We start from the raw sequence: 19,948 nt of genomic DNA, 5'->3' as shown, positions 1-19,948 counted from the left end.
GGTCACTTTTGCCGGTCCAAGCCCGGGTAAAGGAGCAGGGTTGGAATTGTGACATTAAAAAAAACAATAATTGCTAAAAGAAATTTAATTTGTAGTTCTAAATAAACTCTAAATGCTTTTAGGACGTTTTTTACTCACTTTATGTCTCTTCCACGATGTTATTTCTCTCTCCAACAACATAGGTTACAGTTAGATTAGCATGACCAATTATGCAAATTAGGCGATGACGTCATTTAGCGACTTCTAGCGACTTTTAGGACAACCAACAGCGATTTTCCTTACTGAGGAGTTGGCAACACTGCCCTCTCTTGGTGTGGCTGGTTAGGTGAGGCTGGCTGCAGTAATCGCTGCCAGTCTGCCGTAGCCATACGAGAGGTGAGTTGTATTGTTGCACACACAATGTAGCTAAGTAGTACAGACACGTAAAAGATGTTTGATTAACTGATGGGCACCGAGTGTAATAAGGGCGTAGTGGACACATGTCCACAACACCCGTTTTATGTACTTTTCATTTGTTTATTATTGTGTAAAACTGTATGCTAAAGCAGAATGCTAATGGGATGTTCTGCCATAGTGTGCTGTTTGGAGTGGTGTGTGGCGAGCCTTTGCACTGATAAAACACCGCTGTTTCCATTCAGCAAATAATGTGGCAACGATCGATCAGAGACTCCTTGTCTTCTTAAAAACACAACACAACGCAGAGTCGAGGAGTCTGTTTGGGCCGAACTGTTGCAGTGGGGTGACGCAGAAACCGGTTACACATGCATGTGAGAAAGGTGTCTACTTCCGGCCGAAGCATTTTACAATAGTTACGGGTCAGAATATCTGTTAAGATGTTAAGAATAATAAGTATCGCCTAAATTGTTTGGAGTAATGAAACATTTCAATATAATGTAGACAAAAACGAAAAATAAAACGATAGTTACGGATCAGGACTCCCCGATCCTTACTGCGCATGTGCAAAGTCGGACCGTACAAATCGGGTCTACCTCATTCGTACCGTGCATGTGCAGAAGTATTCTTCTTCTTCTGTTTCGTTTAATGGCAGTTTACTCCCCAGTGTACGAGGATACCGCCACCTGGTGACTGAGCGAATGAGCCCTATTGTAAAATGAACGAGCGTCATTACAAATGCGTGTTAAATTTGATTTAGTGATAGTCGAGTGTGTTTATGATTGTCTGTGTGGAGAGGATTGTTGGAATAGTAATGATGATGTCCGCTATCGCTGTCAATTGTCAGTAAACACTTCATCTGGCTGATGAATCTTCATGTGACATATTACTAAGTCAGTATTATTAAGTCTGTAATTAGGCGCCATTCTTCTTATTTTACGGAGCTGTTGTTCGATTAGGGGACGCTCTCTGTTGAGGAGAAAAGCATGCTATGAGCTAACTGGGTCACTCAAATACATTAACTGTCGCAATGTTGGCAAAGAGAGGAAGTGACGTAAGATTTGCGCATGCGTGGTACCGATCGGGTTTCTGGTGCGGATCGGGTAGTGACAGGCTCCATCCTCCGGAGGCAGCATTTGTAGGCCGATTACGTCAGAGCGACGCACCAAAGGCTGTCCAAATTCGTAGACTCCAAACGCAGCCAACAAATGCGTCCTCCTTTTCCCGAATTTGAAGGATGGGTCGGGTGTATCCTTCGTGGCCAACCATATCCCAGAATTCATAGCACAGCCCAGCCAATTCCAGTTTCCAACAATGGCAGCCACTACTAAGTTTTAATATTACTCTTATTACTCTTTCTGGGTCACAAAATAAACTTTTAACATATTTTCCAGCGAGAATGTAGCTGTGTAAACTTCAAATATCTGCTTGGTTCCTCCTTGGTTTTCACACAGCTGAATAAACGTTAAACAGAAAACTGATTAAATAGAAGTGTGGGATGGTCGAGAATTTACGCCAGTGTCCTGTTATATTTTAGATAGCAGGGAGCAGGCGGCCGAGTTTATTAAACTCCACCGAGACAGCGGTGACGCTAATCAGAAAGCTAGACCGTCCAGTTTCACAGCCATTTACTTCCGGCCTACCCGACCTTCTGAGGACCCGGCCCAAGTAGACCGCGAATGACGGGTCCAGAAGGCTTAGAACCAAACGCAGATTCAATGCACATGGTTAAACTATTCATAAGAATTTGTTTAAAGAGATGGAATGGAGAACGTGGCTAGAGCTAGGAGTGTCAGCAGAGAGCAGGAACCAGAGGAAAAGCTATCGAGAGACTGATCACCTGGGTCGTGATGGGAACAGTCCAATGGGAATTCTGCATCAATCAGTCAGCGTAATGCCTAAAAGTTTATTCAGATGTAAATATATAAAAATTTTAAAATGAACAATATGAAAAAAAATCATCAGTGTTTTTAATGACACTGCATTTCATTCATGTGTCTCTATTGGACAGTGTTGTAGAAGTTACAGAAGATAGGAATCAGTTCCACCTTGGCCTGACGTTTGATCACGTTTGGTTGTACTGGCTTTGAGCCTGTTTGTGATACGCTACATCCACATGATACAGCTACTCTAGCTTTTTTTGAAGTGTCGTGAAATATTTTTGCTTAAATGTTCTGCAGAACGAATGCAGCGCACATACAGTACAGATATTATCTGAAACAGCATTACACAGTGTTACACCTACTTTACAGTTTCACCACAGTGCAACGTCTCTCAGTATTGTTGAGATGTTTTCTATTATTATGTCCAGTATCAAATTTCTGCTGTACTCAAATCTTTCTATTCTCTCTTTTTCTTCTGTGTGAGGGATTCCTGCATTAATCATGCAGCTTAGAAACTTCATATGCACACCGTGAAAACACCTCCAAATAAATTCAGTGAAAGGTTGTCAAGATAAGGTTGTCTAAAACATTTATGAATGAACTTGTATAGAAAGTGTTTCTAGGAAACATTATCTAACACTTCTACATTCTTAAAAAAAAAGTATGCTTGGTTTAACTTTCAAATAACCAACGAACCAGTCCATCAGCTCAAAGCTATTGTACATTACTGCATTTTTGTCATAATTAGTGGTAAAATTGAATGATGATGAGATGCTCCCCACTCATATAATTACAAATATGGGAAAATATGCTCACTTTACTTTTGCTATCAATGGCTTGGCTCTATTAACAGGTTGTACCACATACGACATGGGCAAGAGTATGAGGCAACAACTCTTAACTGATATCAGCACAAAACCTGTACAACAGGAGCTTCATGTCACTGGTTTCCATTAATGTTTAATTCTTGTCAGACAGAAACAGAAAAAAAAACAGCACATGTTATAGTATAGTGACTCTGAACTTTTTAATATAATAACATACTGTTGTTCCAAATGCTTGGTACACTGTTCACTGATACAGCAGGACGACCAGATGAAGAAACACTGTCAGACTTTAACAAATGCTAAGCAGTTAAATCATTTCATGTATAAGAGTCTATATTTAGTGGTTGATGTGATAATCGCAGGTAGATATTCTCAGAATCTGCAGCACAATCCACAGACACCAGCATTGCAGCAGCCGCAGCAAAAGCGACACTTAATGCCACGCTTCTGTCTGTGGTACGGCATCTGTGTGAAAGAGGAGAAGAGCAGAGAGTTTATCTTCAGCTGCAAGTCACTTCATTGTTTCTAATTTTATGTAAAGCTGTGAGTGCACAGTCTATTTTAAACATCTTCCTGTATTTGAGAGATCTCACAATTACTGTCTTCATTCATTCATTTATTGAATGAAACTCACCACCCATGAGTCAGCTGATATCTCCTGATGTTCAGCAGCTGGACTGTCATTGCTCACAGCCTCTTGTAGCTCTTGCAGTTCTCGTATCTGTAGAGAAAGAAAACAGATCTTAGCATCTTCACAACAAATTCATGCAGAAGAAGCACATTACATGAATTTAACACAGTCTGTAACCTCAGCAAATGTGGCAGAGCTCTGCTGAATGCAAATACACATGAGTGCAACGGCCACTGCAACTGCAACGCTGAACGTCTTCATCTTCAGGAGGTTTGAGTGGTTTAAGGTGGTCAGATCCTCGTTGACTCTTGTCAGCTCCTTTGTGATGGTTGACTGAGGGAAAAGGTGCTGGTATTTATACTCATTTGCTCCACTGCTGCCTCGTCACTTAGAGTACAGAAACTATGAACAGGCTTGCATCAATAGGACAGGGAAAACCCATATAGTTAAACATCCGAAGAAAAGGTCAAAGTTCATGCCGACTGAGAAAAGTACAGATTTTCTCGTTCCTCAGGAATTTCCCATTCCCAGAATTTCATAGCACAGGAAAATAAGGAGTTTTGCAAAGTATTGCAAAACTCCTTATTTTTGCAATAAGGAGTTTCTGCTCCTCAGAACCGCAAACCGTGGAGTTTGCGGTTCTGAGGATTCCTGCTCCAACAACCACTCAGTATTAACAAACTGTATGTCACAGACAATGTGTGAGATTATACTGTTTTAGTAACATTGTGTCCTCAGTTACTGCATCAACTACATGCTTGTATTACACAGTTTATCACAATAACCTTTATGGTCATTTAGATATAATGTGGAATTTTGTTGTCATTTTAAATGTCGTATTTTCCTTTGTTACATTTGTAAAACTGACTGCTATGCACCGTCCATCCATCAATTCATCCATCAAAGCTGCCATAAAACCTAATTTTTGGATTAACCCTCCGAAGTCTGAATCCCAGCTGTGCACATCAACATCACTGATTTGCACAAATACAGTTTATAATGAAGACATGTTAAATATTAAGCACTGAAAACAGTTTGGTTGTTGTTTGGAACGTCATTTAATGCATGTTGTTTTGTTGCCATAGTGATGCCTCCAGGGGAAAATTAGGGAGCAGAGCAAGAATAAGACTGTGGATATATGTTTTGATAGCTTTGGGTTCTCTTTGTTTTTGCCTAACAATCATAAAGAAATGTATTATATTTTGTGTGTGTCCTCATTATTGAGCTTTAATCCTGCATAAAGGCCAAGATGAATCTCTTAGAGTAGAACTTTACAGTAACTATTAGAATAAAAAAAAAAACACACATTGACTGCTTTAGTTTTTAAGATTCACTTCTGTCTTAAGTATTTTTTGTCTCTATATAAAAGATATCAAAATCTGTGCATACAACTTGATGTAAAAAGAATCTATGTACATTCTGCAGTCTATGATGCTAGAATGGCATCACAGCATTTAAACATGTTTTGAATGAAAACATCAGTATATGAAAACAAAACTGAAGAGACACTGCAACCGTATGAAGGAAGACGACTATTTAGTGAAATTTCTACATTTCCCTGAGGATTAACTGCTCTGTCATTTACCAAGAACTAAAGTAAGCTCAAATTTCATTTTATAGACTTAAGATCATTTACTTAAATATAAAGCCTGATTTTCCTGCCTGCTAGGACAGTATTTATGTACTTTACATTGTGCAAGTCTAGACTATATTTTACATCATAGAGAGGATGATGTGGATCTATTATTCAGGAAAACAAATGAAGACTTAACTATTTGTCAGCTGTTGTAATATTTGACAAATTATACATAAATTAGAAAATGTTCTTAATCATATCTTAGAGTGACAGAAGCTCTGCTGTTAATCTTAGTATCTGCCGTTTTTACATGCTTACATGAACACACACAGTTACTGTCCCTCCATTTAGAAAGACAGAGGCATCAGAGTGAGCATCATTCAACACAGATGCTCTCACAACACAAATCCTGACGTCGGTTTGCAATAAATGTAATTTAAAAAATTTACATTCATGTATGCTATATGCATTTTGTCCATTCCAAAGTTGTGAGTCTATACCAGCTAAAATGCTGTCTTTAGTTATTAACATTTGAAATGATGAAGGCACTTGAAAGTAACACAACATTAGCTGCCTTTCCAGAAAAAGACAAAAACCTTTCAGAAGTACGTAAGGTTTTGTGAGGTTTTCCTCCCAGGCTTCTAGACTTCTGATTGGCCAATATTTCTACACAGTTAGGATTTGGCATGTTCCTGACTTTGTTTTTAGGGTTTACATGTGGAAGGAGATATTTTTTCAAAACTGCACATGTGGACGGGAATTTTTTTTAAACGAAAAAGGAAAATTTCCGTTTACAAAAATGCCCGTGTACGTGTGGACGTAGCCTAAAGTTATCACAAAAAAAGCAAATTCGCTGAACATTCTGAGTTTTTTAGTGATCATTGTTGTTTTCTGTTCCTTGTAGTCAAAATGAATGGAAGCGGAGATGGATCACAAAATAACCGTAATGGTAAGCACATGTACTCAGTCGTAAAATTGATGAAAAACTGATTTTCAGCAGATATTTATGAATGCTAATTAAAAGATAAAATGATCTTGCAGGCCGACAGGTTAACCCAGAAATGTTTCCAAGAGGAGATCAGGAGCCAGCTTACGAACCTGTTGGTGGAATCTGGGGTTTACTGGAAAGACTTTATGTTACTCTCTATGATATCTTTTTTTGGAGGCTGACTGAGCTACTAGATGAATTAGAGGATCGATATGATGTCTTATATATTGACTTTCACAATGTCAATGACGGCAATGTCAACAATGTAAACAATCACAATATTAATGTGAGAGACAATAATGCCAATGTTGACAACAATGAACTGCATGATGATCATAACGCTATTGTTGTTGTCGGCATTGAAAATGACGATTCTGATGAGGTATTTGAAGACTGTGAGGATGTTCACCCGTACATCCCAGAAGAGGATCCTCAGCCAGGTGTATCCAGGAAGAGGTCTAGAGAGATGGATGTGGAAGATGTGGAACCAAACAAAAGAATCAGATGGAGCAAGGAGTTTTCTGATGATGACTCTGACTCTATCTCTGCCTGTGACACTGATAGCGAGGGCTGTCCTCATCTTGGTAATATTGCTGATGAGGTACCGCTGCCTGTTGGATCCACGAAAAGGTCCAGAAAGGAAGATGGAGATGAAGAAAAGCCTAATAGCAAAAAATCCAGGCTCGCAAACTCTGATTCGGGGACCAGCTCAATTGTGTATGATCACTCTGAGAGCAGTAATGATGAACTTTTTGAAGATGCCCATGAAGAGCCTGACAACCATGAAACTGGAGGCACGAGGAAAAGGTCCCGAGAGGATTTGGAGGAAGAAGAGGAATACTTGCGCGTTTGCAAATTTCGGAGGTGTTCAAATGAGTCCACCAGCACCAGTGATGACAACTAACACTATTTCAACTGGATTTTTCTGTATCCTTTTAGTAGGCTGATGGCCTGCTCAGGTGACCCTGAATCCTCCCGTGGTTTTGCTGCAATAAGCTGGGCATACACTGTGCAATTTTTTCAGTCGTGTTATTCAGCTCCTGTTCAAACTGTACGATTGACTCGTAGGGGTTAGAAGTTCGTAGGTCACGATGCAGGGTCTCATACTATACGGCCCGCTGCTCTGTGCAACCTGAGTGCTCACACTGTGTGTCCATAGCATGAAGGTTATAACACAAAAGTTTACACTATTTTCACGGTTGTTGTGAGGCCACATCGAAAAGGCTCAGATGAGCTTGGCAGTTCTACAAGTTGTGCCTCCATCCCTTGTGTCCGGATCACACGCTGCACTGCTGTGCTGTTCTGTCTTTTCGCTTTCATCTCTGTGTTTGCGCGTGCGCAGTGTGAGACGCTGCGTTGACACCCTCACGACGGCCGACAGGATTTCAAACAGGTTTGATTTTCTTACGACCAAACGACTGATGATCGGGAGCTGGTCGTGAGGTGTTAATCACTTCTCGTTACCCCACGTATACGATGTACGACACACGATTAAGGCCAAACTCGGGTCGATCCCCAAAACGGTCGCACGACTGAAAAATCGGCTCAAAATGGGCCAAAAAATCGCACATTGTATGTCCAGCATTAGGCGTAGGCTGCCGGGGGATTCCCATGATGCACTGGGTGTTTCTTCTTCACCCACTATGTGTTAATAGACCTCTCTGCACTGAATTGTACTTGTTGTTAACCTCTGGCTCTCTTCCACAGAATGTCTTTATCCTGTTTTCCTTCCCCCTCCCCAACCGGTCGCAGCAGATGGCCGCCCCTCCCTGAGCCTGGTTCTGCTGGAGGTTTCTTCCTGTTAAAAGGGAGTTTTTCCTTCTCACTGTCGCCAAAGTGCTTGCTCATAGGGGGTCATTTGATTGTTGGGTTTTTCTTTGTAAGTATACCTTACAATATAAAGCACCTTGAGGTGACTGTTACTGTGATTTGGCACTCTATAAAAAAAAATGAATTGAATTTAAAATTGAATGGATGTCACTGTGTAGATTCCCTCCATACACAGCAAATCCAGCATGTCCAAATTAACACTGTCGGATTTGATTTCAACACTATTAAAGTGTCTATATGGGTCCACACCAGAGAGTGTTAATTTAACTCTTTTTAGAGAGTTGGTACGTTAACTCTGATTTAGTGTTAAACACCAAATCTGTCTGGAGTTGATAATTTAACACTTGGTGTTAAGAGTTTATATATTAACTCTCAAAAGAGTATTTTAGTTTAACTACGTAAGAGTTATCTTCTAATTCATTCTAAAAAGCGGGAATTTTACTGTTCTGAACTTCTAGAAATTTCTTTTGGAAATAAACATTTACTAAAAAGATGCAATGGTTTTTGAAAAACATTTATTCTGAACTGTGCACCACAATTTCAAAACATTTTCTGAAAGATGTAACAGTATACATGTTCTCACTTTCATTAGAATTTTGTTTATCAAAAGGTCTGACATGGTAAATGCAAATAACAGCATTCTCATCACTTATTTCTTCAATACAATATGCATGTCCTTCATTCATCCCTTTGTGGAACTTCAACGCACTTCTGCTCTCCCCCATATTCCATCTTCACAAGCATATCCTGTGTGGAGATTGAATAAAAATTAGTTGACACTAATTAATGGCACAAATAATCCAGTAAACAATTGCAGCACAGTAAAAAAAAAAAAAAAAGTAATCCTCTTTGAGCCATTACTTGTGTAAAGTATTTTCCCAAAAGACAAGGACACAGGCAACAGGTAATACTGAACTAAATGTAAAACCTCAACCTTTTTCATTTTTACCTAAACCGTGTGCACAAAACTCTGGAGGGATCTAAATGCTAAGGTACAACAACAACAACAACAATCTTTATTTATAGAGCACATTTAAAAGCCAAGGGCATGCCAAAGTGCTTTACATAAAAGAATAAAACAATAAAACAATTAACACTATAACATCAGAGTCATATAAGTGTGGAATTATGTTCACAGGTAAAAACCACTAATAAGAGTAAACTATAGCACATAGCTATAGCAAAGTAAAGCGGTACCATCAAACACAGTGATAGAGAACATAGACAACGCAAGACAACGCAAGACAAACAGAAAAATTAATAGAATAACTCACTGCAAACAAGGCCAGGATTTAACTGGTAGAAAAAGCAAGTTCAAACAGATATGTTTTAAGCCGTGATTTAAAAGATTGAATAGAATCAGACGCCCGGATGCCAATCGGGAGATTGTTCCACAGCTCAGGTGCAGCTAGAGCAAACGCTCGATCACCTCTAGACTTCAAACGAGATCTGGGCTGAACCAACAATAACTGTGAGGATGATCTTAAAGCCCTCGCAGGAGCATATGAGTTTAAGAGTTCCTTAAGATAGCTTGGTCCTGTGTTATTAGTAATTTTAAAAGTAAGCAACAGAATTTTAAATTGAATACGAAATTTCACAGGCAACCAGTGCAGATCAGCGAGGACGGGAGTGATGTGAGCAAACTTCTTAGTTTTAGTTAGAATGCGTGCAGCGGCATTCTGGACTGTCTGTAATCTATGTAGAAGGGTAGAGTGGAGACCAAAATAAAGTGAATTACAATAATCTAGCCTTGACGTTACAAAGGCATGGATGAGCTTTTCCAGGTCATTGTGCGGGATATAGTGTTTGGCCTTAGAAATAAGGCGAAGTTGGTAAAAACTGGATCTGACGACAGCAGACACTTGTTTATCAAGTTTAAATGAGCTGTCAAGTAGCACACCCAGATTCCCGACAGTGTCAGAGAAGGAGCTAGTGAGAAAACCAAAGGCATCACGAAGTTTGGCACGGAGGTAGGTAGGTAGGTAGGTAGAACCCAGTCAGGACATCTGCTACTGCTGTTTGCTCGTTTTTATTTTTATTTTTATGGGAGATCGTTTTCAGGGTTCAAGTAGCACCATTATACCAACATTTCAAATTCTAGACATTGTTTTAGGTGTATTTGACCAAAGGTTTGACTGAAAATTCACATGCAAGCTTTTTTTCAAGGCTGTGGTATTTGCCCGCAAACAATACCTTTCAGCTAGCTAAAACAGAATATTATGCTATCACCGAGCAACATGGCTAATGCCTTTCACACAGCTTTGTCTCAACTCCAAAGAGCCACAGAAGTAAAAGCTCATAATAATAATTGAAACAATCTTTGAAAAAAATGCCTTACCAAGCATCGCAAACAACTCAAATATGTAGAGCAAAATGTTCTGAAACGGCTTCACTTCAGCTTTGATTGGAGCCTGTGGTGCTGGGGGCGGAGTCTGTGAATTTACTCTATTGGTGTCATAGCCCCTGTAGGAGTTCAGAGTTAAGAGGTCAAGAGTTAATGTTTCCATTGTAACACCTCCAGATTTGAAATAGAAACACTAATTTTTAACACTCGATTTTAACTACTATCATTTTACACCTCAGAGTTACATTAAAAGAATGTGACTCTGCTTAGAGTAAAATTAACTCTACTTTTGCAAGAAGACTACTAACACCAAAACATTTAACACTTTTGAATTTGCTGTGCAGGAGGATGCAGCCCATGAATTTGGACACCCTTAAAGACTTAAACATACAAATTTGATGCAGCAAGACAACCATAGAGACAGGACTGAAGGAACAGAATGGCATCATCAAAGGGAGCTCACACATCTATAGCCTTACTAAGCAACAAACTAAAGGCACAAATGACAAAAAGACACAAAAATAGCAAAATAACTGAAGACCGTAAACAATATGAAACTAAAACAAAAAATCATGAACCCACAAAATTTAAAACTCTGAGTTTATAACTGCAGTTTGATGGTTGACCACTATCACAGGTTTTAATAATGCTTCGGACAGTTCTTAACCTAGTTTCAGCAGCTTCAGTAATCTCAACTGTTTTCTTGATTTACCTGTTTGCTTAGTTAAATCCAGCTGGAGGCTTTTTCTTTTTCTTCTTCTTCTTCTTCTTCTTCTTCTTCTTCTTCTTCTTTAAGCCAGACAGTATACAGTATGTCCATTACGTAACTGAGATCAAAAATCTCATTTTCAAGAATGACCAAGCCACAACACAAACACATAAGACCAACATCCAGATCATCTGTAATGTAGGATCAAGGTCAAAACACGAACAATTACTAACAAATTTCTGGCCAGCGACATCAAAATGACAAACACTGTTTTCTCTGTTACTCATAAAGGAGCAGTGCGATAGTTGCTGGATCTCAGAATATAGTCTTAGTTCAATATTCTAGCACAGTCGTTTAATTTCTGTGTTCTTTCGTGTAACTTGTTAGTTAAATAATGTCTGACCAAGTCTAACTTTGCCTTTTCACTTTTTAGTTCTTAAAAATTTCAGTGTGACTCAACTGGATGATTTGTTTTATCGGTGGGTGTGCTGAACAACTGTCTCACTACGCTCGTGTTTATTTCAGTGAGTGTGACAAACTATCTTCGTGAGTCGTTTCATCATCACCACAACAATGTGAAAGCCAGAGCCACAACGTGATGACTCAGGAACAAGTCAAGTAGTGTTTTCAAACCTTTAGAAACAGGCAGCTCTTACTGAGGACAGAACACTTCCACAACATATTTGACACAGACGAACTCTAAATAACATAGAAAAATGCTCTATTAGAAGTAAAAGCCCTGCCTTAAAGCACTCTGAATAACACAAGAAACTCCCGTAAAGTAAAAGAAGTTTCACAAAACAGACACGGTGTTATTGTTTTAATTACATGAACTATAGTTAGCTAGTTTCCTCACTGGTGCCCAGCTTGAGAGTCCAGCCTATCTAAGAGGCCACCATATAAATCTGAGGAGTGGTGAGATGATTTTGATTTATAAATACTAGATGAGGAATCCAAACAGCTTTTTGCATTAGGTTTATTGAAATTGAGATGTTTTATTATGTTTTGGGTAAAAATATTTGCTTTATGCTGTAAAAAAAAATACATCCTTGTGAGATGCAGATGGCACACACGTTTAAAAAGGCACTGACGTCTCACATGGCTGACTGTCAGAGCTGTTTGCCTTGTCAGTTTTGCAGCATCAGTCTCAGCCTGTAAGTTGGTCAGAGTCACAGTGTTGATGCAGCTGTGCTCATCGGTCACAGGCTGGGTGAACCTCTACCCTCTGCGCTGCTGGGAGGCTTTTAGGCATCTAAAACAAACACACAAAGACACACCGGAGAGGAAGACAAACTCCTGAGCATTTTTAATGAACAACACAGCACAGCCAGTGCAGGGCTTTCACAGTTATTTGCACTAGACAGAGAGGACAAGAGCAGGTAGAAAGCAAACCCAAGTAATTACCAGAGAAAAGAAAATACAGAGACACATTTAGAGTGACAGACAAGATAGTCAGCCATGCTACACTGCTGAGCTCAAATTATCCAGTAAGCACCAATCATAAAGTACATCTGCAGCCAAAAGTTAAAAAAAAAAACATGCTCATCTGTGTCACATTATTCAGCAATCGATGCAGTGGTTGTGGAAATATTCAGTAGTTTGGTGATCAAAAGTCTGTACAAGATTTTGAGGCTATTTATCAAGTATATTTAGAGATATTTAATGTAATTTTTGGCAAATTAGATAATGGGTAAAAACTGTGTTTTTAAAAAAGAAACTAATGAGAAGTTTCATACTGGGTCAACCAGCAGGCCTGACTTTGCCCTCCCTTGTGACATACACAAGACAGGTAAAATATTTAGTTATAAAGGTAGAAAAGACAGAATCAAAAACATGATATGAAAAAAGTATAAAATGTTAGCATTAAACCTGAAGACAGCTGTTTCTCCAGATGTTCGATGTACTGCTGGCGTCTGTCAATCATTCTCTCCCACGCAGAGACCTCAGAGGTCAGGTTGGCAAGTCGTCGGGCCTGTTTATCAACGAGAACCTGCAACACAGCAACAATGTTAAAGTGTAAGAAGATCTCTGAACTTCATTGATAAATCCATCGAAGCAACTGCTGAAGCTTTCTTCTTTGTAAGGTTCAATCAGCATGCTCCTGATCCAGGACAGCTCCAGTGCTAATGGTACAGCAGCTGTTGATATTTATGCAGCATTTGGAAAGTTTGTCATGTTTTTAACACCCTGACAATTGACTTCCTTGCCTCAGTAGCTCTGTTAATGTTGGTAAGGTAATGTTGGCTGAAACCTGCCCACATATAAAGAGATCGCTTGGTAGTGGCCATTTCCAGCTCCAGTTGCTTAAGTAATGTGCTAATTTATTTACCACCCCCTCATATGCGAGTCATCAATATACTTTGCAAAACATTTTTTTGCAGCAAACGTGAGTGTGACTGATGACTTGGTCTCTTCATGATTCCTGATAATTTATTGGTTAACTTCCTGGTTTTTGCTCACCTTCATGGAGCTGATGCCAGTGCAAGCCCCACCCCCTGACCTTGCCTCAGTCAGGCTCCTCATACTCTGGAGGATCCGGTTCATGCGGCGTTGCATGGCTGCCTGTTCAGTCTCCAGATCCTCCGACTCCTTCTGCAGGTCTCTGACTGTCCTCCATTGTCTGTCCCTCCTGGCAGACGATCTCTGCAGGACCTTCCTCACCTGGAGAGAAACACATTTAAATCAGCCAAACCACCAAGGAAGATGCAGAGCTATGGGCTTAAAATCTAATATTTTATGCCATTTTAGTTGATTTTGATTAATAAAAAGTAGAAGATGGTTACCTGTAATTTTATCAATACTTTCAGCTTAACAAAGCTGCCATATTCAATGTTATATTTTACCCATCTTACAAAGGACAGCACAAATATATAATAAAATAATAATATAACAATCAGTTATTAGGTAATTAATCAATTACTGGATTTAAATGACAATAAATTAGTAGCTAGTGTGTTAGAGTAGTGTTATTTTTAATCAAATAACACTACACTAACACACTAGTGTAGACTCCAAAATTTTAGACTCCAAAATGAACTGTTTTCTTCAAAGTTGTTAGTTGTAGCTTTAAAAAACATCCAAAATATATAATCTGAAGCATATGCTGGAGATTTTGGGGCAAAGATTGCACACTAGGTTGTCTGATTTGCTGTGAAAAGTAATTTGCAGAGCTCTCACTCACCTGTTTGTGAGTCCGTCCCACTTGTATATTTTTCTTACGAAGGCTCTCCAAACGCTTTGTTGCCCCGTCCATCTCTCTTCCCATCATTTGCCCGTGCTGCTCCAGTCGCTCCACGTTCTCAGTCACCTCTTCCAGCAGGTGAGCCAGACCCAGCGAGAGCATCTTCACCTGAGACACAGGGACCTGACCTAGTGCAGGTGAACACCAGACATGGTGAAGTCCTACCAGTAAAGTGGACAACTGCAACACTTGGCTCACCCTCATGCTCCAAAACGTCACCAGTTAGCGGCTTTAAATCCCTCTATTCAAATCTACTGACAACTCAGAAGCACATCTGATTAAATACCAGAGTACCAGCTGCTGTTGAGCTGTTGAGAGGTGATTAAACGTCTGCAGAGTCTGTAGTGTACTGATATGTCTCGGATGTTCCCAGAGGAGGTCTGGAGCTCTGTATGGTGAAGGATAGAGGGATGAGGAGAGGGTGGAGAGCCACATGGAGGCAAGAAGGGGTGTTCCCAGTCTGACGTATGAATTATAAAATAGGAGAATTTAACCAAAAGTTTGAATATTATATTTAACATCACAGGCTGGCTTGTAATATATATTCACTGTATGAATTTTAAGTGATCAATATACTAATACCTTTCACATGTGCACATCACACATTGTTTGCACATGGAAAATTATTTAATAACTCCTTAAAGAAAGACGAACAATAACAAACGTTTGCAATGTTTAATAATTTAAACTAAAGCCAACACTTTGCTGAACTTTGAACACATTTTTCCCTATGTGAAAGAGTCTGTGTTGCATTTATACATGAAAGAAAGAGAGAAAGAGAGACGCCTGCTGGTTGTTTCAGGAGCTTCGATGAGCTCTGTACTTCTACAAAGTGAACTGGATATACAGGATATTTATTTCTTCCTCCAAGCCAAGTCTGTGGTTGGTTAGAGGGAACACTATGTTTAAATCATATGCAAAAATAACATCAACGACAACAATATTGTTACTAATGAGGTAAAGTTCAACTCCAAGAGCAGCCACACTGATCAGGAGTAATATTTTCTGACTCTCACACAGTACCAGCTCTAACAGTTTCAGATCCTCATGTTGGGGAAACATAGGCACCATATTTAATTGTTGCCCATATTCTCTTCTGACTCTGGGGACAAACGATGGTAAAATACTGACCCAAGGCCATAGCGATGATGGTTTTCGCATATGTATGTGCAGAGATCAGAATGAGCTTAAGGAGAGATTTTTATTTAAAAACAAAAAAATACATCTAATGGGAAACTCTACAGATGTACAAGGATATCTACTTAACAGGTGTTCATGATCCTCTCAGCCAGTAATAAGACAAAAAGATCAACTGCATGCACTATCTAACGTTTTTGGGTTCGGGTCAGGGTAATGCTTTATAATACAGCATGTAAATAAGGGTGTAATACTCCTGTATTTAATTGGACTTTCAAGGTATTTTATTTTAAATTACAGTGTAATTATATTTTATATACAAATGCTTAAAGGCACACTAGAATAACGTACATTGTAAATATGCTGTACTTTCAGGATTCAGGGTTTATATTTGAATATTTTGTCTTTACACCTTTATGTTTTTACATCTTTATTTAATAGTCACTATGTTCATGTACATGAAGGATGTTCTTTTATTCAACTGTCCTTTTATTTTATCAAGATAATTATAATAACTTATAAGAAAAAGATAAATACCATTAAAATCTGCAGGCCATTGTGTCCTTATTAGAGATGGCACGATACCACTTTTTTATGTCCGATACCGATATCATAAATTTGGATATCTGCCGATACCGATATGAATCCGATATAGTGTTTTTTAGTCAACAAAACTGTTTTTTAAATATCTTGCTGCATTTTGTATAAGTTCATACTCAAGTTTAAAACAACAACTACACTAAAGCTATTCTGTTATACCTGTATGCAAAAAAAAAATTTCATAGTTCAGCAATACTGATCAATCTAATAAACTTAAACCTACACCATCCTCCCTATTCTGGTATTTTAAAGAGTACTTAGCATAAATATTAAGCAACCTAACTAATAGGGTTCCAACTCCCAGCAACAACAAAAATAAATAAATAAAAAATAGGGAACCACCCCTCACACTCCACCTCATGATGCTTAATCGACGTAATCAACCTCAATTTGATGCAGTGTGAAAAAAAATGCACAGAAATAAATTATTTTTCAAGAAATATTAAATAGATTCAACATCTTTCTTCAACAGAATTGCAGACTGCACAGATGGTACCTTCCCAAAGGAAAAAGTACTATAGCTTACTAGGGTATATATATTAGACTTAATAGTTACTATATACCAGAGGTGGGACCAAGTCATTGTTTTGCAAGTCTCAAGTAAGTCTCAAGTCTTTATCCTCAAGTCTCAAGTCAAGTCTCAAGTAATGTCAGGCAAGTCAGAGTCGAGTCTCAAGTCACTGGTGTAAAAGTCCGAGTCAAGTCACAAGTCTGAAACTTTGAATTTCAAGTCCTTTCGAGTCTTTAAAAAAACAAAACGAAAAAATAATGTTGCAGTTATATGCTAAATGTAAATATTAGACCATGTAATTTTAAAATCTGTGTTTTTCTCAACACATGACAAAATAGTGAACTTAGAAAATATACACAAATTGTGAAATTGCACCTCTTTAAAATGCAGCTCAATTAAACCTAGCTCCAAGGATAATTTTCACCGACAGTTCTGAGATAAGCTGCATGTTATTCTTGGATGCGGTTGTAGGACCGGCTTTAAAATCGCATGACAAAAATATCATACACATTAAAAAAAAACTGTATCACCAACGTAGCCTGGACAACATTTGCTAGTTAGATGAAGTCAGCTATCTCATTGTAGCATATTTATATGCATATTTATAATTATACGGTTCTTGGAGTGAGCGCACACACTCGTGAAGTTTAGTAACTTCAGGTCACTGCAACAAGTCCAGGTACAGTTTACCGACGGATGGGTGCAGGACCTTGAAATGCACCGTGTAGAACGAAAGACCATCATACGAACAAAGGTTAAGTTTACCAGTCTCACAAATCGTCGTCATAAATACACATTCGTTAACCGTTTATTAATAGGACCTTTGAGCTCAACGGTAATTAATTAGTAGTGGAAATCATTTCTGGTAGCATCACAGAAATGTAGCAGTGACAACAATATTGTATGCTGTAATCGCACTGGACAATTAGTGATACAAAAAACCTGTTTTATCCTGTGAATAAAAGTATATGTTTTTGTCAATGTACCATAATAACAGAAGCGAAACACAATATTGTGTCAGGACAATTCACTATTTATGCACAATAAACACAGGAGCATAGCGCGACAATTTCTGTTCAGCGCCAGACTTGCTTGTAACCTATATCACTAATTATGTTATGAAAATGACGTATTAACTACAACAGCAGACTGACCTTCGTGTAAATGCTTGGAGCAGACTAACCTGTGAGCTGGAGTGTTCTGGGACGTTATATTTGATCTTTGAATGGCTGCAATCCAGGCCATCCGTCGCGTCTTTGTTACTTCGGAAACATGGCTTGAACAATTTCTCTTCAACGACGTAATCCGATAACAACCGATCTCTTTACCCGTCGGCTTCCCGTGGCTGTCATGCGACCGGCTATTGCAGTTAATAATACAACGGCTTCTTGACATTTTTGTGTTTCTTTTTATCGCTGTGTGACTGATTTCAATTGAAAGCCTGCGTGCGCTAGTACCGCTTGCCACGAGTTCCCAGAATCCTTTGCGGTTCTACCCGTGAATGACGTCACATTTTCAATCTCTATATAATATGCATGTTAAATTTTATATTTTGGGTAAAATATCAAGTCTTTTCAAGTAAACCGGTTCAAGTCCAATTCAAGTCCCAAGTCATTGGTGTAAAAGTCCAAGTCAAGTCACAAGTCTTAGAACATTTTTTCAAGTCAAGTCTAAAGTCATAAAATTAATGACTCGAGTCTGACTCGAGTCCAAGTCATGTGACTCGAGTCCACACCTCTGCTATATACAATAATGGACTTCTATTCATTTTGCATCAAATTAAAACTTTGGGTGTCAGATAATTATTTATTAAAAGCTAGACATTTTAAATGAGAATAAGAAAGAAAAGTATGTCTTTGTGCCCCCTTTTCCCTGTTAATGCCCTATCGGCCCCCCTGGCTAAACTTTGCTAGATCCGCCCCTGCACAGTTACCAGCCGTCAGCTACATAGAAAAAGATCCTGGAGTAGAAAGTAATATTAAATACATTCTAACAACAGCTGATCAAGCTTAAACGTGCTGCTGTTGTTCAGCCGCTGGTTTCCTCTTTCTGGTGCAAAGTGGGCCAAAAGCAAACCAGAGACACGGACTCGCGACAGAAAAGCCGATCAGCTGATCGTTAAGCAGTTTCATGATTGAAGTAGCAGCAAGAAGAGGCAGTCGCTTGTTAAGCTTAACGCAGGAATGCTTTACAAACATTCAGAGATGGACTTACACACTTGCTTTACTTCTCTCGGGATAACTTTGTCGGAGATGAAATGCCGGGTTGCTAGCGAAGCTCCACATGCTATCCAGACCACCCACAGCCGCTCTATCACGTGATGCATACTGCTCCAAGTGCAAACGTTCTGAGGTGAGTTACGGCGTGTTGCAAGTTTTGTGAGGTGCTTTCTGATATTTAATGGATCGGATTAAATTTTCTATTTTTCTCCGATATCCGATCCAGTAATTTAGGTCAGTATCGGACCGATACCGATACGTAATATCGGATCGGTCCATCTCTAGTCCTTATAATAATGGATCCATGTCTAACGTCTAACTTTTTTTTTCTGTCACAATGACTGTTCAAACAACTGTCAAAAGGAGTGTACAGAAAGCACTTTCCTGTAAAATACCAGGAAGTTAGGTAAGGTTAAACTACTCTGTAATATGGTCCACACGCTGAAAAGTACAGTGTACTTACAGTGTGAGATGAAGAAATATTGTTTGTTTTTTCTGTAAAATTACCAAGAAATTATGCAGTACTTAAAATTACTTACAGAATAATTTGTGTCTCCTTTTCTGCAAAATACCTGAAGTTATCTGATTCTTAAAATTACTAAAATTACTTATGCATTACTTAAAATTTACTTAGAGTATAAGAGTATATTGCCATTCTAAAAAATAACATGATTTTTGATTTATCTGCATTTAATAACAACTTACACTTACACCATGACACTTTTAAAACATTGACTTTCTACAAAAACAAAGAAAGAAAGAAAGCGTATACTACCTACCTAGGTTACATACAGACCAAGTATGGACATAAAGAACATACTGGAGCATTTACCTGCTAAACAGCCAGATATCCTCCATATGGGGGTAAAGACCGAAAACAGAGCAAATATTGGAGATACGGTGTTCAGCTGGACAGAAATATAACACACAGCTGAATGATAATGTTTCCTCGTGCTGGACGTGGGTGCTAGTGATGTGATTAACTCACACAGGCTTGTTTTGATTTCATGTTATAAAACACAAAAGATGAAACCTGCACTAAAATGTTTTATTTTATTG

General features: G+C 38.8%; 3 protein-coding genes and 1 long non-coding RNA gene across 5 annotated transcripts; 1 reads left to right on the top strand and 3 right to left on the bottom strand.

Moving 5' to 3' along the window:
* Positions 1 to 346: 346 nt before the first annotated feature.
* Positions 347 to 8,626, top strand: LOC146570522 (uncharacterized). Of its 2 annotated transcripts, none has more exons than XM_085279001.1 (3): positions 347 to 375; positions 6,215 to 6,259; positions 6,352 to 8,626. In XM_085279001.1, the coding sequence occupies exons 2-3, from the start codon at positions 6,220 to 6,222 to the stop codon at positions 7,200 to 7,202; spliced, it is 891 nt and encodes a 296-aa protein (XP_085135127.1). In that variant the 5' UTR covers positions 347 to 375; positions 6,215 to 6,219; the 3' UTR covers positions 7,203 to 8,626. The 2 variants fall into 2 exon arrangements, with proteins under 2 accessions (XP_085135127.1, XP_085135128.1); XM_085279002.1 differs by lacking the exon at positions 347 to 375 and adding an exon at positions 5,235 to 5,330.
* On the bottom strand, positions 3,379 to 4,148 carry LOC146570523 (hepcidin-like). The gene is made up of 3 exons (XM_085281191.1): positions 3,912 to 4,148; positions 3,738 to 3,824; positions 3,379 to 3,568 (listed from the first exon to the last, which is right to left on the bottom strand). Exons 1-3 carry the CDS (start codon positions 3,993 to 3,995, stop codon positions 3,476 to 3,478), a joined length of 264 nt encoding a protein of 87 aa, XP_085137317.1. The 5' UTR covers positions 3,996 to 4,148; the 3' UTR covers positions 3,379 to 3,475.
* LOC146570521 (uncharacterized) lies at positions 8,627 to 10,590 on the bottom strand. Its single transcript, XR_014893002.1, has 2 exons — positions 10,467 to 10,590; positions 8,627 to 8,875 (listed from the first exon to the last, which is right to left on the bottom strand). It is a non-coding gene; the product is annotated as an uncharacterized LOC146570521 (long non-coding RNA).
* A 1,462-nt stretch (positions 10,591 to 12,052) lies between these two features.
* On the bottom strand, positions 12,053 to 18,946 carry LOC146570520 (uncharacterized). Its single transcript, XM_085281190.1, has 5 exons — positions 18,885 to 18,946; positions 14,363 to 14,550; positions 13,642 to 13,842; positions 13,051 to 13,171; positions 12,053 to 12,433 (listed from the first exon to the last, which is right to left on the bottom strand). Exons 2-5 carry the CDS (start codon positions 14,522 to 14,524, stop codon positions 12,426 to 12,428), a joined length of 492 nt encoding a protein of 163 aa, XP_085137316.1. The 5' UTR covers positions 14,525 to 14,550; positions 18,885 to 18,946; the 3' UTR covers positions 12,053 to 12,425.
* Between the last annotated feature and the right edge of the window lie 1,002 nt (positions 18,947 to 19,948).

Source organism: Mchenga conophoros, linkage group LG7 (assembly GCF_057382185.1).
Source record: "Mchenga conophoros isolate Kocher_MC1m ecotype Shallow Benthic linkage group LG7, M_conophoros_male_GT1.1, whole genome shotgun sequence".
NCBI classification, from domain to species: Eukaryota; Metazoa; Chordata; class Actinopteri; order Cichliformes; family Cichlidae; genus Mchenga; species Mchenga conophoros.
This window is presented reverse-complemented; position numbering and strand designations above follow the sequence as displayed.